This window comes from Phalangium opilio, unplaced genomic scaffold (assembly GCF_054372755.1).
Source record: "Phalangium opilio isolate 3A_F unplaced genomic scaffold, DU_Popi_V2 ptg000011l_1, whole genome shotgun sequence".
Taxonomy (NCBI): domain Eukaryota; kingdom Metazoa; phylum Arthropoda; class Arachnida; order Opiliones; family Phalangiidae; genus Phalangium; species Phalangium opilio.
Window position 1 is genome coordinate 4,534,494 of NW_028324147.1, and position 16,041 is coordinate 4,550,534.

Sequence of the window (16,041 nt, forward strand, 5' to 3'; positions counted from 1 at the left end):
CACAAAAAGAATCTAAATAAAAAACATTCTACCCTGGCCTGGAAAAGTCTGGAGCCTTTGCCTTAGCTATTTGCATAATGCATTTGATCCAATTCGAAGAGTTCCGCTCGCTCTGGAAAATTAAATTTAAAACACAAAAGGGAACTAAAGTCACCCCCACGTCAATCCCCATCAATCCACTCTTAACTTGACACTTTAAACGTGATAATAAGTAAAAATGTCAGAGTTACTTGATAGCGTCATGGAAGCTTCAGTTTCAATACCGTGGATATTAGAACTTAGTGAATCCTAAAGAACGTGTTTTCTCAGTAACTACTACACCGATTTAAATGAAAATTTGTACTTTATTAGAATTAATTACGTTTAATGTAGTGACGGAGGCTCAAGTTTGAATTTTGAAACTAATTTTCTTTTATTAATATTAAGTTAGTTAATGGGTGGGGATAAAAAGACAGACTTTTAAATCGCCTTCGTAAGCCGACTTATGTAGTGATTTTAAATATTGAATTTCGGTAGAATAAGATTTGCTTGAAAGTTCAAAGGTTAGGTTAAACAAATAATCACGGTCTACATGCTTGGATGTTTTCCAAAGGTTAGGTTAGGTTAGGTTAAGTAAAAGTATTACCAAACTGCATTATTAGTTAATTATCAACTCCTAAGACTGTAGATTCTTTGCTAATTAATCTAAAGGATTCCTGAAGATCAACATTTTGAAAAGAATTGTTTGTGATGGGTCGCCATCTTGTAAGACCACTATCTAGTAGGGTACAACTACTTACGAACTAAAAATCTTATAATTGCTCTAACACAAGACACGTTTCAGTTTCTCTGTGACGCGATTAAACCAGGAAAGGTCAATTGAAAATCATGAAAGTTTTTCATTTTAAATCCGGCTCTCTGTTTTTACAGAACTATTTTCGATATCTACTATTCTTTTCAACGGGTCTAGCGATAAAAATCGAGAAAGAGAAGTTCTGGATTACTTATTCCGATGGCGTAATATTAAACTGATGGGAGACAAAAAAGGAGGGAGGCAAACTTTAAATTGCAAGTCTAGAAGAACTATGAAGCCAGAAAGAAAAGAAAATTTGGGAGGAAAGTAAAAAGTCATTGTCGATCATTGATTTGATTCCTTAGCAGAAAAGAAAATCATTCAATGAAAGTGTTCTTTTCAGTTTTTAACTGCGCACAGGCTTTCTTATTTGAAAAATAAAGCTTCGCTAATTTTCTTTAGTAACGACATAACCCTATAATACTTTCTGTAAGTATGGGTATATGGTAGGGACTGGTAAGGAGCTTTCGGTTAATGGGGAGGAGCTAATATTCGTGACACTGCGACTCTATTGGGAGAAAGATGAAACACACCAATGAGACTGACAATACTGTGGTAAGACTTAAGAGAGCATGACGTACTACTCAGCCAACTGACAGCAATAACCGAAAACAATTAACAAGACTTCTGGCGCCATCTTTCGATTAAATATTTCTAGTTCAAACGGCTGAACGGAATAGAGGCATGATCTACTGCACTATCCCTACGGTTTCTACCAAATGAGGTTACAGGTAGAGATCATGTTTTCTGTTTACGTCAAAACCACCACTAGGAGACGCCCCTCTACTAGAATCCACCCTTTATAAATAATGCGTGATCAAAGTACTTATTCTTAAGCTAACAGACATCCTAGAAAATTATTGATAAAGCGGTACCAGAGTACCGTATCGTAAGTGGAATTCATGTATTTTTAAGTCCGGTTGTTAGATTAGTATTGATCAACGCCATCTATCTTTAAAAGCATGTATAACTTTCGTTCTGAAGTATAGGGCTAGATAGGGAAAAATTCAAGGTGATATATTATACACTTCAGAGGAGTATAAACGTAAAGAGTTTCATGGAACATGGAATTTAAAATAACGTTCAGCTATAAAAGATCTTAAGTCAGGCTAAATTATGGCAATAGCTGTACAGTTTAAAAATATATAACTGTGGAAGATATAAAGTTCAGAAATCGGTATGGGAAGAGAGCTAAGGCTTAAAGTAAGATGCTTTATACCTTATCCCAAATTTGGATTTGCTATTTCACTCGGAGAATGCAATACAATCCTCTTTATTCAACCTTAAGTGTGTTTAAAGCTACCTACCAATACTAGTAGAGTAAACTCAGTATGAAAAGTAACGGTGTTTCCTACTGCGCAACCCGTAAACCGCAAAGCTTCCGAATCTAATATCTTATTTACATTGTTGAGCCTCTCTCTCTCTCTCTTCGGCAAGAGCGGTGTCCTGGAATATCTACGTTATAGCGGCTGCTTATCCGTCTTATAGTGTATCGAGGGGATGGATACTAACAATTTAGGCCTAAGGTTACGTCGGTTTTAGAGAGGGAGTATGAATTGGCTAGACACGCACCCATTCAATTTGGTTTTCGATGCATGAAGAAAAAGTAAAAATCAATCTTACCTTAATGTTAAATCAATTTTATATGTTTGAAAAGTAAAGGTTGCTAAGCCTAACTGCGCTTTTTCTTGTTCTTATTATTGTTCTGGTTGCCAAACTTCGAAGTATAACCAAGTGGTGCTCAATAAATTTTAGTATTTCTATTGTAGTTAGGCTTAAATATTGAAGTTTAAAATTGATAATCAATCTGACTCCCATGACCTTTTAAACTCTTTAGAATTTTACACAATTTTTAATCAAGAGTTAGGCCCAATTTGAAAAATGTTGAAATTTAGGCTTAAGAAGAAAATGAATTTGGCGAGTGTAAATTTGACGGAATAAGAACGAACAATTTTTCTATTGGGATTTTAAGGGTAATTTTAAAAGTGTCCTACCCTTTTAGAGAGTATAGTGGCACCCCCTTTCGCTCTTGGATTAGCCATAACACGTCGAGGATAACTCTAGGGATACCTCGTCCGGGGAATTTCAAAAGGAGAAGTTCCAAAAGGATCGGTCGGAGTCGCCAAGGAAACCAGTGGGAAGCTTTTCTCTCCATGAGGATTGGCCTTATCTTTCGCAGCATCCCCAGTCTAAGAGCTCCCTCTAAAACTAGCTCTACCCAGAGTATAGGAAAGTGCCTGGTACTGCAATAGACGCGTAGAACTCACTAGTTACGTTCGCACTTTACCGACACAATTTAAAATTATTTCCTCAAGTCCTAGCTCGGAAATAGAATTCCATTTCCGACAAAAGTCACGATTCCAAGAATAGAAACTTTAATGAAATGAAAAAGACTGGACAAAAGAGTAAAGGTCCATTCAGACGATAGACTAAAATCTTATCTTCACGTCAGTGAAGTCCCTTTGCTCGCTTAATTAGAGACGTGACGCGTCAACAAGTACGTAAAAGATTCGCGGGTTTAGTTTGAAAATTTAGAATTTCATCGGACAGTGTCGAAATGGCGCTATACACCACCTCGTTAGCGCCTTTTCTTTAGCCATAGCTAACTCGATCATGCCATACTAACGCGTGATCGAGTGGGCTACGTTTTAGCAGACGATATACGTCAAGTTTATGGTTTCTTGGTCTTGATTCAAAGGTCTTGGTTGAAAAAACCAAATAAAACACCATATACAAGACTCGTTTAAGTCGTCTGCTCTGGCGTCTGAACAGGGAAATGAACGTAAAGACGCGACCGAAACGGATTTTCCTCCAGTCTGAAGGGGCCTTTAGTCTCACCTCAATTCTCTTTAGAACTAAACGTATTTCTTAAATGCGAACACATCTTTATAGAATCCCTCGAGTGTTGGCGACAATATATATATATAGGACAGTGTCCAGTCCAGCTTTCTCAATTCACCTAAACACAGTACAGAGCATTTTCTCCCCCAATGACACAGAATGGGTTTGATGTCTTGTACCATGCACCATGGGATTTTACAGAACGATTTCCTACTCTCTCTTAATCTCTCACGACCAAAGATGAGATAATTACAATTCGTCCGAACTATTTACCTTCCTTCCAACTCGCATTTAAGCCTCGGCTTCGGTGCGTAACTGTGAAATCCAAAATCCATTCACACTCGCAGATTCGCTTCGACGCCGAATATAAAAGGCGTTAATTTATTTAATTCATCCGATAGAGAGGTATTTGGGGGGGGGGGGACATTTGAACGGCTCATTTATTCATCAATTAAAGAGAACTAATTATTTCGAAAATTTATTTAATTTATCACTCTTCGCAAAGGCCCTAACGTAAGGCCTTTGCCAGAGGCTACTTGCTTGCTACCACCCCTTCCCAGTAACGCTCGCGGGTAATTAGCTTAGAGATTACAGTGTCCCTGTGTTTGTGTGTATTCTATAGGACTCTTATATATTGGAAGTAGGGATGTGCGAATATTTGAGAATTATAATAACATTATCTGCAAGTTTCGAATTTACAATCGAAACCATGGGTGCATTTGAACGTTGATTTAAAAAAATTATAGGAAAAATATTGAATTGAAGGAATAATTTAGTCTGGATATTATTTTCATTTAATTCATTATTTATCTCATTTTATCATTTATTTATTAAGGCATCTCATAATGATAGTAATATATAAAAATCCAATTAAACAAATTAACTCTTTTTTTTGAATCGACTAATAGCTTTAAGAGATGATTAAATATTTTTGGAAATATAAACAAATTTTCTAATAATAATATCAATTTAAAATAGTTCAATAATTTACTAGGTTTTTGAATCGTATTAAATTTTGACGATTCAAACAAAAATATATTTCAATTTTCGGTTAATAAAAATTTAAATAAATCAAATGTTTTTTACCTGATTTTCGAATCAATAAATCGAATTTCTATCGACTATTTGATATAAAGAGGGGATTAATTGGATGAAGTATTAATCGAATTTCTATCGATTATTTGATATTAAGAGGCGATTAATTGGATGAAGTATTAATCGAATTTCTATCGATTATTTGATATTATGAGGCGATTAACTAAATGAAGTATTAATCGAATTTCTATCGATTATTTGATATTATGAGGCGATTAACTAAATGAAGTATTAATAGAATTTCTATCGATTATTTGATATTAAGAGGCGATTAACTAAATGAAGTATTAATCGAATTTCTATCGATTATTTGATATTAAGAGGCGATTAACTAAATGAAGTATTAATCGAATTTCTATCGATTATTTGATATTAAGAGGCGATTAACTAAATGAAGTATTAATCGAATTTCTATCGATTATTTGATATTAAGAGGCGATTAACTAAATGAAGTATTAATCGAATTTCTATCGATTATTTGATATTAAGAGGCGATTAACTAAATGAAGTATTAATCGATTAATCAACATTTAACGATTACAAGCGGATTTTTTAAAAATATTTGGAAAATAATCTATTTTTATTTTTCAATATATCGAATTTGGTAATTATGGAATATAGACTTCCTATTTCAAATCAAAAACCACTCGTATTGCATGCACACCCCTACAGTGCTAGGGCATTAAGGGGCCTCACAGGATAACCTTTTGCAATTGGCTATTGTATTGTTCGAAATTGTATTAATCAATGAGAGAATAGATTCAACGTACCACAGCCCGGGTACGTGGCATACCGAGGGGGAATTCGCCCAAAATACATGTAGTACCTCTATATATATTTAATCTTTCCTAATATTATGAATCGCTCGAGAAATTGTTTGTCACGCTTCTCTTACAGTTCCCTCCCCCCTCCCCTCAAACCTTATCCGATTATTTCTCCGTTCTCCAAGATAGAACCAATACGGTTAAAGGCAGGGTGTAAGAAAATAGGGCAATGACGCGTCCCTTTATCATGGCTTATAATCTATTGGCTCTAAGTTAGTGGATATAATATACAAGTAATTTATTCAGTTATTTGCATGGGTTAAACTCCCCCATCTCCGTTTATCTATGTTTATGTTTAAGGGATAAAATTTCGAGGGGTAGGATACTCTCGAGATGTTTCATTGTTCATACTGATTTAATCAAATCAGGGATAGATTTAATTTTAGAAGTAGGAATAGAGAACGGTTAGCCCAGTATAGAGCCCCTCCCTCCAACACGTAACGAAAATCTTAAATTATCTTATTGGCTCACTTAAACTACGTTTTGATGACGGCAAAAAATACGTAATTCCTCTTTCCCTCTGTCGCTATGACCCGACTCTTTTTTCATACCCCTCCGTCCCGGGGAAGGGGGTTCGGGGCTTTGACGCGAGGCCAGATTACTCTGTTCTCCATTCCTACTTCTAAAATTAAATCTATCCCTGATTAAATTAAAATGATTTTGCGTTGATTATTTTTGATTAAACTAAATGGTAATAGTTCAGTGGTTAGAAATATAGTCTAAAGAGGAGTGAAGGTCCCCTCAAAATACTCCATCCGTACGTGTTTATACCATAATAACATAAGTTCATAAGATATGTTCCATAAGTTTGTCACTGTTTACGATAGAGGGCATTCAACAAGAACTCCCATAAAGTCTCCGATTAAATAAACATAGATGCAGGGTGTTTCAAAAAGGTGCATGGTATGACAGAAGCACAGAAGACGTTTCAATCCATCACGTGACGTGCACATATCTCAAATTGAAACGCGTGAAGTTAACTTAAACCTTTGCACTTTGCATTTGGAAAAGAACTTAGCTCTCGAGTTCAGGGATGATTGACCTTTCATTCCGACCAATAAGGAAGCGTAAAAAAACAGGAAGAAAAACTTTTCCTTACATTCTTCATCTAACGGAGGAAAGATAAAGTTGACCGCACATTCGATGAAATCCTTTTCTGAGAAAGAATTGAATGAATGAATGAATGACGAATTACAATAGCTTTTGTTTCGAATCTCTTGGATATTTCTCAGCTGGTTTTTTCTCCTCTTTCTTTTTTTGTTAAGAAATCGTGGGATTTTAGTTAACCTTTGCAACTTTCACAAGGGCTCTGATTAAGAAGTTTAAGTAATTAAGGAAGGATTTCCGTTTTCTCTTATACTTATTGTTAGTTAAAATAAAAAACCAATTTTAATGAACAATTGGGTATATATTTTGGATATATATATATAGAAATATTGACACGTTCCTAAAAATGTTGTATATCGGGTCATACATAAAATACTTCAATATACTCCAATCGAATATAACTTGAATGGTTCTTCGGTCAAAACGTTATAGAACAATTCAGACTCAAAATTACTATTTTTTTGAAGCAAATATAATGAAGAATAGCGAACAAATTAGACTTCAAGGAAACGTAAGAAATTAAAATAAAATCTATACACCAAAAGGTTTCCTTCTACACGACTCTTGAGTTAATTCAATTCAGTTCTAATCAATTTATATATGTATATTTTATTAATAATTTATGAATAATTTGTTCCCATCAAAATTCGATTTAGAAAATAAAACTTAGCGCAAAACTGTATTTTTGAATCAAGAAAAAGAATTCTTTCTTAAGGTAAATAACTCGGATATTACAAATATTCAATAACAACTCCATTGTAAGTCGATTTAAAAATTTATACCTACACCTTATTTTTTAAAGTAAACAATTAATATCAATATAAATTAACTTAAACTAAAATTAAATTAAAACTACTTTCACTTTAAAACTTAACTTTGAAGCGAAACTAAAATTAAATCTAAAAGCTACGTTATTTTTAAAGTATTGAGGGGAAGATACCTTACAGGCGTATAAACCTAATGCATTTTCCCATAGCCCCTGTAGAACTGTTTAACCCGCAATACACCAGTGTTCACGAAAATGCTAACATGTAGGGGTAACCAATATTAAAAAGGAAAAAGATATAAAAAAAAAATCTAAAACTTAGAACTTTTTTAAACTTTCCAGAACAAAACCGTAACGTTAGCCAATAAAGTTCCCTTGAGCAATTTTTTAGTCTAAAATACGAGAAAGGGGGCGTGGAAAAGGGCTAGAATTGGACAGTAGTCTAGAGTCCTTGAAGCTATTGTGTTATTGAAGCAAATTGGAGTTGGAATCGATAAAGACATCTCAGTAAGAAAAAAATAACAACCCAAGAACTTTTGTTCTTATTCCCAGATAAAATCAGCAGCTTCTAGTTCCATGACCCATTTCCGGTGACCGGCAATTCTTAAGTAATTTAGTCAACCTCTTTAGACCATTCTCATTCTTTATTTTCTAAGAAAAGATTTTTTCGATTCGTTCGAATGTACCCATTTAATGAAAGAAACGCTTTATAAAGAATAAAGCGAATAAGCTAAGTCTTAGTTTTTTGTTTATTAAGGATTTCAAGTCGAATAAAGGGGTCTAGGAAAAAAATGTCTATTTGTGATGACCGTTCATACATCTTATTCAGTTTCGGTTCGTGTCACACCATAGTATGGTTCAATTACCGCAATCTTCCATAGAGTGCAATACACTAGAGGCTACGGACTATATTTATTTCTACGTTGAATTAATATAGGATCGTGTTTCTACGCGATGTAAACTCATTATGAGATGAGTAGATGAAATACAACGCGGGGTATCTTAGAGAATGAACTTGTTTCTGGAAATATTGATTAATTCTCCCACCGCTATGACAAAACTAACATGGAAACGATTTTAACCCCATCTACTTTAAATCTTAATTCAGATTTAATCTAAAATTAAAATTAAGTTGAGTATTTGTAAAAGAATCGGTAATTATTTTGGAAAAAATTGGTTAAATAGGAGATAAAACGTTAAATTAAAGTCAAATTCGATTATGACACTAGGTGGTGCTTAAAACGTAAGCTACCCACAAGGGATTGTGGGTCGATATCGACATAGAAACGTTGAATATCGGTATTGATTATTGAAAAGCTCATTTCTTCCACGATTAGATTAGAGTTTTCTTATCCATAAAAAATGTCGATTATGTGTGTAAAGTTTGGCTTTGATTTTAGTTATTTATGTGTTTTATACTACCAACCATTTCGGTTAAATTGGTGTGCTTTTGAAAATTTAAGAAGTTTCTAATCGATATATCGATTTATGTGCACCGGGTTTGGCGCAGTCTTCGAAGGGTTTAAGTTTTTATTCGTAAACCATGTGATATTATAATTCTGGGTCATGCCTAATTTTAAAATATGTAATAACCCTATTGTTTTAATTATTAAATGTCAGTTTAGACAATGAATTGCAAAGCAGAAAGAAAGATATAGTTCTATTCACTACTACTGCATCGATAATTCATTGAATTAACTATAATGATAATTGTAAATTAATTCAAATATTATTTATCCGTTTCACTTTCACCCCATTAAGACTTAGTTTTAAATAAATAAATAAATAAATAAATAAATTTAAATACGTAATCGATAACACCATGAATTGATTCAAAAATCCCTATGAATAACTCAACACTATTACACTAAAATCTTTAAAATCTCACACTCAATTATAAGAAAAAAAACACCAAAAATGGTTCCTACCGTTTCCATGACGTCAGAGTATTGTACAACACAACCGTGAACAGAGATATAAAATTTACTCACCTAGAAATAAACAGAAACAAAAGAGCAATAATTAGTAAACATTAAAATAAAACAAATATAAATAAACACGGCTGATAAACATAAACAAAGCCTTAGAAGCAGCCTATCAAAATTAGCGGACTAAAACACGTATTACACAAACGCACCTGTCGAAGTATAACACCGGACACTTTGCACATAAACACCGTTATTAACATTATCAGTAGGATAAACCATCCGCGATTTAATTTTGTCACAATTTTCAGCCGCACTAACTCCCTTGACCACGAATTTCATGCCGGTTTTTAACACACCTTGACCACCCGTAATAGGTGGACAATTTCCCATGTCCTTCAATATAATCACAACTAATAACTCATGACATTCGTCTACATCCTAGGTCATAATTTCATCATACATTATGATCAGAATTCAAGATAAAAATTCTTAATTTTATTTTAAATGCAGTTTGGGTTTTCTTATAACGTAAGGAAACTGCCTTATAATTGGATCTATTTCCGCTCAGTTGAAGTCCTCTTTCGGAAGTAAAAAGAGACGATCGAGATACACCGGTCAAAAAGAGAGACAGGTAGGAAAATATTTTACAGGTACTGTGAAGCAGCGTCGCTATACCTAAGGGGGCGGTATATTGAAGAGTTAAGTTCGCATATGTCTGAGATGCAGTTTCTTTAGCTATAACAAGTTACGAATTTGATTGACTGGTTCCTCGACATTACGGCCCAAACCGCTTTACCCAGGAAGCTGAATTTAAGATTTTTCCCTGAATTTCTAAGATTTTTCCCTGAATTTTTAAGATTTTTCCTGACCCTCTAAAGCCACATCCCCAATATTATTATTTGTAAAAAAGTCAGAAACTTTACTGTGTAGGTTATGAAGACAGAATACAAGTTCTCATAAAACTATACAGTGACCCAAAGCGAATTACCACACTTATCCCTAAACATAATAAACTTATGTACCTAGCAAATCACAAAATCAGTGTGAACGTGCCTGCTAAACGATTTTGAAAAAGTGGGGCAAAATTCTCGTTAGGCCTGTATGCGAGAAAGGCGAACGAACAAACGCTCGAATACTGCCAAGGCAACAAGCTACATTGGCAGCGGCGCAAAATGAACGCTATTATCCAACATATATAATAAATATGATATTGTGTTCGGAAAATGGGGACGTGGCTGCTTGACGGCTGCAGAAACCACCTATAAAAACACGCTCCTTTCAAGAGGAGAAGAATGAGACGAGAAAACGTTATTTCATCAATACGTATTAATACTAGAAATAAATACAGCTACTAGGAAACATTACGTAGCAGCCATTTTCACTCAACGTATCTTGCCGTTTATTGAGGGAGGAGCTAGACTAATCATTATATATGAGGAATTTTACCAAAGCGAATAATCCATCTCGCTGCGCTAGTGCCTAGGACCTCGCGTTGCTACCAACCAATGAAATCACAGTTATAAAGACGCCGTCAGAATTATTAATAGGCTTAACGGATAGTAAGTTCTCAAACCCAGCCCACAAAACCAGCATAGAAATAAAGATGGGAGATATAGGCCACAATTATTCCTAGTAGCTGTATGCATTCCTGTTATTACAGAGTGACAAATTGTCCTTAATATAGACTCTCTTGAAGTTGAAAGAGAGCCTTCGAAGGAAGGCCGAGTTTATACAGGGGTAGAGTACGTTTTGCTCTTGATACTCCAGTCTTTGTACAGAAAAAACTGATATAGAATTGAGAATGAATGAATAAAGCAAAGTTTTACTACTTCTTTATACCCTGTACATTTCTAACAATGCAATTTTAGTTCAGTGTTGCTTCAATAGATGGAGCCAGACGTTTACCGGCGAGGAAATAAAAGCCGGCTGGTCAATATATCGATTAACTTCGCAACGCCCCCTATTAGGGCTTAAACGCGAAAATATTGATGGAAAGACGGTCATTGACCTCATTGTTTTGTTTTAAAGAATAAAACTTGATCAATGGAAACGAAAGTGCGAACTGACCATGAAATTCGAAGGTTAAATTGACTTAGAAAATATATTTAAACTGATGAATTTAATCCCACATTAATTATTACTAGTTAAAAGCAGGGATAGATTTAATTTTAGAAGTAGGAATGGAGAACGGTAGTATTTACTTCAGTCCGACTCGTAGTCCAGATAGAGCCCCTCCCTCCAAAACGTAACGAAAATTATCTTATTGGCTCACTTAAACTACGTTTTGATAACGTTGCTGATGGGGACGGCGAAAAATACGTAATTCCCTTTTACCTCTGTCCCTATGACCCGCCTCTTCTTTCATACCCCCCGTCCCGTGGAAGGGGGTCCGGGACAATGACGCGCGCCCACATTACTCTGCTCTCCATTCCTACTTCTAAAATTAAATCTAATACTAGTTAAAAGTAAATATAGCGTAGAAATAGATAGATTTACGTCACCAGATCTAAAAAAATGTATTCATCACATTATGACTCTTAAAGTAAAAAAATATAAGGCTATACTACGATCCCTAAGTATGGGTCACCCATAGGTTTGACATTATACACGTGAGAGCTTTTAAGGTAACTAAATTTTTAATTACAGGTCCAAGCATATTCCCAGGACCCAAAATGCACCAAACTTTCAAGCTTGACCTCGATTCAACTTAAAAATAGAATTTAAGCCCCGAAAGTTCTTTCATCTCTAGTGACTAAGGCTTAGTCAAGTCCTATGTTCTAACAAAGACAATAATTGTAAGTTAAAGGGGTCAACGAGAGAGGGTGCGCTACCCATCCTCCTACTGATGTTGGTGGATTTTTATTGGATTAAAGTTTCAATATTGATTTCTAGCATGCCGAGGAAAATCCAAACGTATATAGCAGACTTTGAAATAGATGAAAAAGAAAATTTTTCTAAAGTCTTAAAATCACATTAGAGAAGCCAGGACAGCGGGATACAAGAATATAGGGAGAGCCACTAGAAACAATCATTAAATTAGGTTTCATCAAGAAAGTATTCAGTTTTTCCAGGAATATTGAAAAAAGTTTTTGTGTCAGTTATAAATTCGTAAACAGAAATAAACAATATTATTCATATGGAATTGTAATAGAACAAGTTAAGCAAGAAAAATGACTTTATAATGCAACCCTTTCTTTTCAAAATTGCCTGACGAATTACCCATTTTTCTTGACCATCTTAATTACTTATCTTTATCAAATTCCCCCGATTTTATTCCAAATTTCCCCAAAAATTTCAAATGCTAATTCCCTGACTTTCCCAGGTTTTCCCAGACGTTTTAAGGCCCAATTGTTATTGTTATTGTTCTAAATATAAGAAGATTTATTGATATATGCAAACAATTTTGTTTAAATCACATTTTTATGAATATTTAACCAAAAAAAAAAATTAACCAAATTCCCTGACTTTTCCCTGATCTTTTTGGCCCATTTTGAAATTCCCTGACTTTTCCAGGTTTTTCCTGCCCTGTGACAAGTTTTCCAGGTACTCCAGATAATGCAGGTAACTGTGCCAACCCTCATAATAACCATCAACTATATATTACTTTTCACGAGTTTAAAGTACAAAAATAAATAGTAAAAAAATTGCAAATTTTATCTTTGAATATTCATGTAAGCAATGAATAAAATCATAACGCTTATCGATTATTGATAACGGGGAATTCTAGAGCAGACATAGCATTAAAGGCTAAATACGCGTTCAATTGAAAGAGGGCAGCTCTGAACAGACCGGAGTAAACCTAGCGTAATGGATCGAACTCAAATATGGATTTAAAGGGGAATAATTTTAAACTATATTAAGAAAAATTGCGGGGGGAAGAGGGGGAGTTAATCCCAAGAGGATCATGGGAATTGTTCTCTAATCGGAAATATAGGTCGTTATTAATCAACCAGAACAAAATAAATTATATTTTACAAAAACTAATTTGAAAAAGAAAATGAAAACAAATAAATATAAAATTTCTGATTGGATGGATGATATGCCTATCTTACCACGAATAGCTCCTCCCCCTCCACTGCTGCTGCTTGTTGATTGGCTCTCCTCAGTTCCCCAGTCGCTTTCTGTAATTTGTAAATATAATCTCCATTAAATTCCGCACTAATTTTTAATATTAATCGAATTTTATCGTGTCCTTCCCAATGTGTTTTTGCTCAATTTTAAATAATAAGATAAAATAATTTAAATTATAACTTAATTTCCTTAATTGATATTTAAACTAATTAAATAGATATAAACAGATTAGGAACATTAATATTGAATTTAAACAGTATCAGCTGTTTCATTTGCCTTTATTTAGTTTGCAACTAATGAAAAGCTAGAGCAGCGCTGTGTCACCCTCTCTTTAACCAAAAAAGCCCCAAAGTGAACCCAAATCTGAAGATATCATGAAATTATTGCAATATCTTATGAATATTTAAAACATATTAATAAACCTTACTCTGATAGTTAGCCATATCAAGAATAATATTTCAAACTCTGCAACTTAAAACTAAACCTATATAACAATTCAATATTCATAGAAAACCCGAAATAAATTCATGGAAGTTATCACACTCGAGGTTCACTCACTCGATTTCATCGCACCACAAGACATATTTGACTAAAAACGTTTTTATTAAAATTTCCCCTAGCTGAAAGACTTATTTCATATTTGCGTTTTCATTGGATGGTAGTCGGTATCCATATTTCAAAAATACACATCCCTGAAGCCTGAAAGAGACATTCAAGCGCATAGTGCATTGCACACATACACTTCGCGCATACGTTAAAAGAAGTATAATAATAATATAAAAAAGAAAACTATAAAAAAAATCGGTTCTGACTAGGGAAAAAACCACTGCATATTTCATAACCATATTTATAAAAGCGGGAATACATAAAACTAATTGGAATCATTGAGTACCCATTTCCATTTTCTCAACGTATCTAGACGGATTTTGTAGGAAGAGCTATAGACTAATCATTATGTATGACGAATTTTACCAGGCGTATAATAAATCTCGGTGCAAGTACGTTTGTGCCTGACCTCGTGTTGCTACCGACCAATGAAATCTAAGTTAGAAAGACGTCATAATTATAAAAAAAGGGCGTGATGTATATTAAGTTCTCAAGCCCAGCCCACAAAACCAGCATTGAAATTAATATGGGGTACAATGATTCCTAGTAGCTGTATATATTCCAGATAAAAGTATATGCATTTGTAACGCAAAAAGTAAATTTACTAAAAATGTGAAAGATAAAATATTGAATAGCTTAATGTATAAATCAATATACGGCGCTTTTGGCATTTTATCACAATTTCGTATCCGTTAGAAAGAGATTTGCGAGTAAATATGGCCAAGGCTTATTATTGGAGTGGTGTATATATATATGTATATATATTGTATCGCCTCTAACATTGACAAATTATTCCCAGTTGTTACATAAGAATCCACCAGAGGCACTAAGTATTAGGGTACATCCAAATACCAAATTCTGGGCAACACACTATTTGACTAACAGATGGCGGCACTGAATTACGCGCCAGCCCAAAAACTGAGGTAGTTTATGCATAACAAACTCGCCAACTCCATCTATACCTAAATAAGTAAAAGTCCCGACTGGACTGACTGATAATCAACGCCCAGTCCAACCCGCATGGCATTACCTAGGAAGCTGAAACTATGCAGGTAGTAGGCACAAACTAAGAAAGAGCAGCCATCTTGAAAAATGGTGGCCACAAATGTAAAAACGCCTTCCTTGCAAAATAATGATAATTCCGTTTCAACTTATTTCATTAATATTTAGTATAACAGTTTATATATATATCCTATAAACCGGCTTAATGTTTTTTTGGGGTAGAATATGTCATCGGCCATCTTTTAAAAAGGCTGCTTGAAAAGTACCAAAAATAACCTAACCGCAACATGTCTATTTCAAGGTTTCACTTTTTCGCAACTTTAAGTCGCCCTTCATTGCCATTTATAAGCAACTATCCCTTTTTAAAAATTCCAAAGTTTCAAAAAAGAATCTTTGAAAATTTTAAAATCAAATAATACCCTTTCCTTTCAACGTTGTGACACTTGTCTAATAATAAGTATACTTGGGTCTCTTAGAAGGTTCTAAGTAGCCTTAAGAAAGAGGATGGGCTTATAGCGAGCGGAACAACAATGGCCTTAGGTTAAGGCACGACGCCAGTCGCGGCTAAATGTCAAAAATATTTCAAAGACAAAGACATCGAAGAGCTTTAGTGGAGGGTGAGGAAAAGGTTCGAATCTATAGATGAGCCATAGCCAAGGGTTTAGGACCGTTGGGCTCGATTTTATCCGATATATGAGAGGTAATTAATCAACTGAACCGTATAAGTTTTATCCTGTATTTTAGTTAAATCATTAATACATTGGAGAGGTGATTTTTAAACCTGGCTTCGCTTCGACCGCCAATAGAATAGTTTGTGAAAGAGCTAGGACTCCTTTGTTTGTAGTTCTTTAGCGCCTTGAGTGCAGAAAATGTGATCTCGACCTTAATTCCGTTTGCACTAGCACAACATATTGAAGGGATGTACAATGTGTTATTTAGGGGCGGGGTCTACATCAAGCTTATCTTCCA

The 16,041-nt window shown here is 34.4% G+C and overlaps 1 protein-coding gene across 1 annotated transcript in view; it reads right to left on the reverse strand.

Moving 5' to 3' along the window:
• The window catches only part of LOC149709972 (coiled-coil domain-containing protein AGAP005037), a 353,484-nt gene that overhangs the window by 179,411 nt on the left and 158,032 nt on the right, over positions 1-16,041 (reverse strand). The window contains exon 5 of the mRNA XM_089858532.1: positions 13,446-13,514. Coding sequence (XP_089714658.1) covers positions 13,446-13,514 — 69 coding nt within the window. The remainder of the gene's footprint in view (positions 1-13,445; positions 13,515-16,041) is intronic.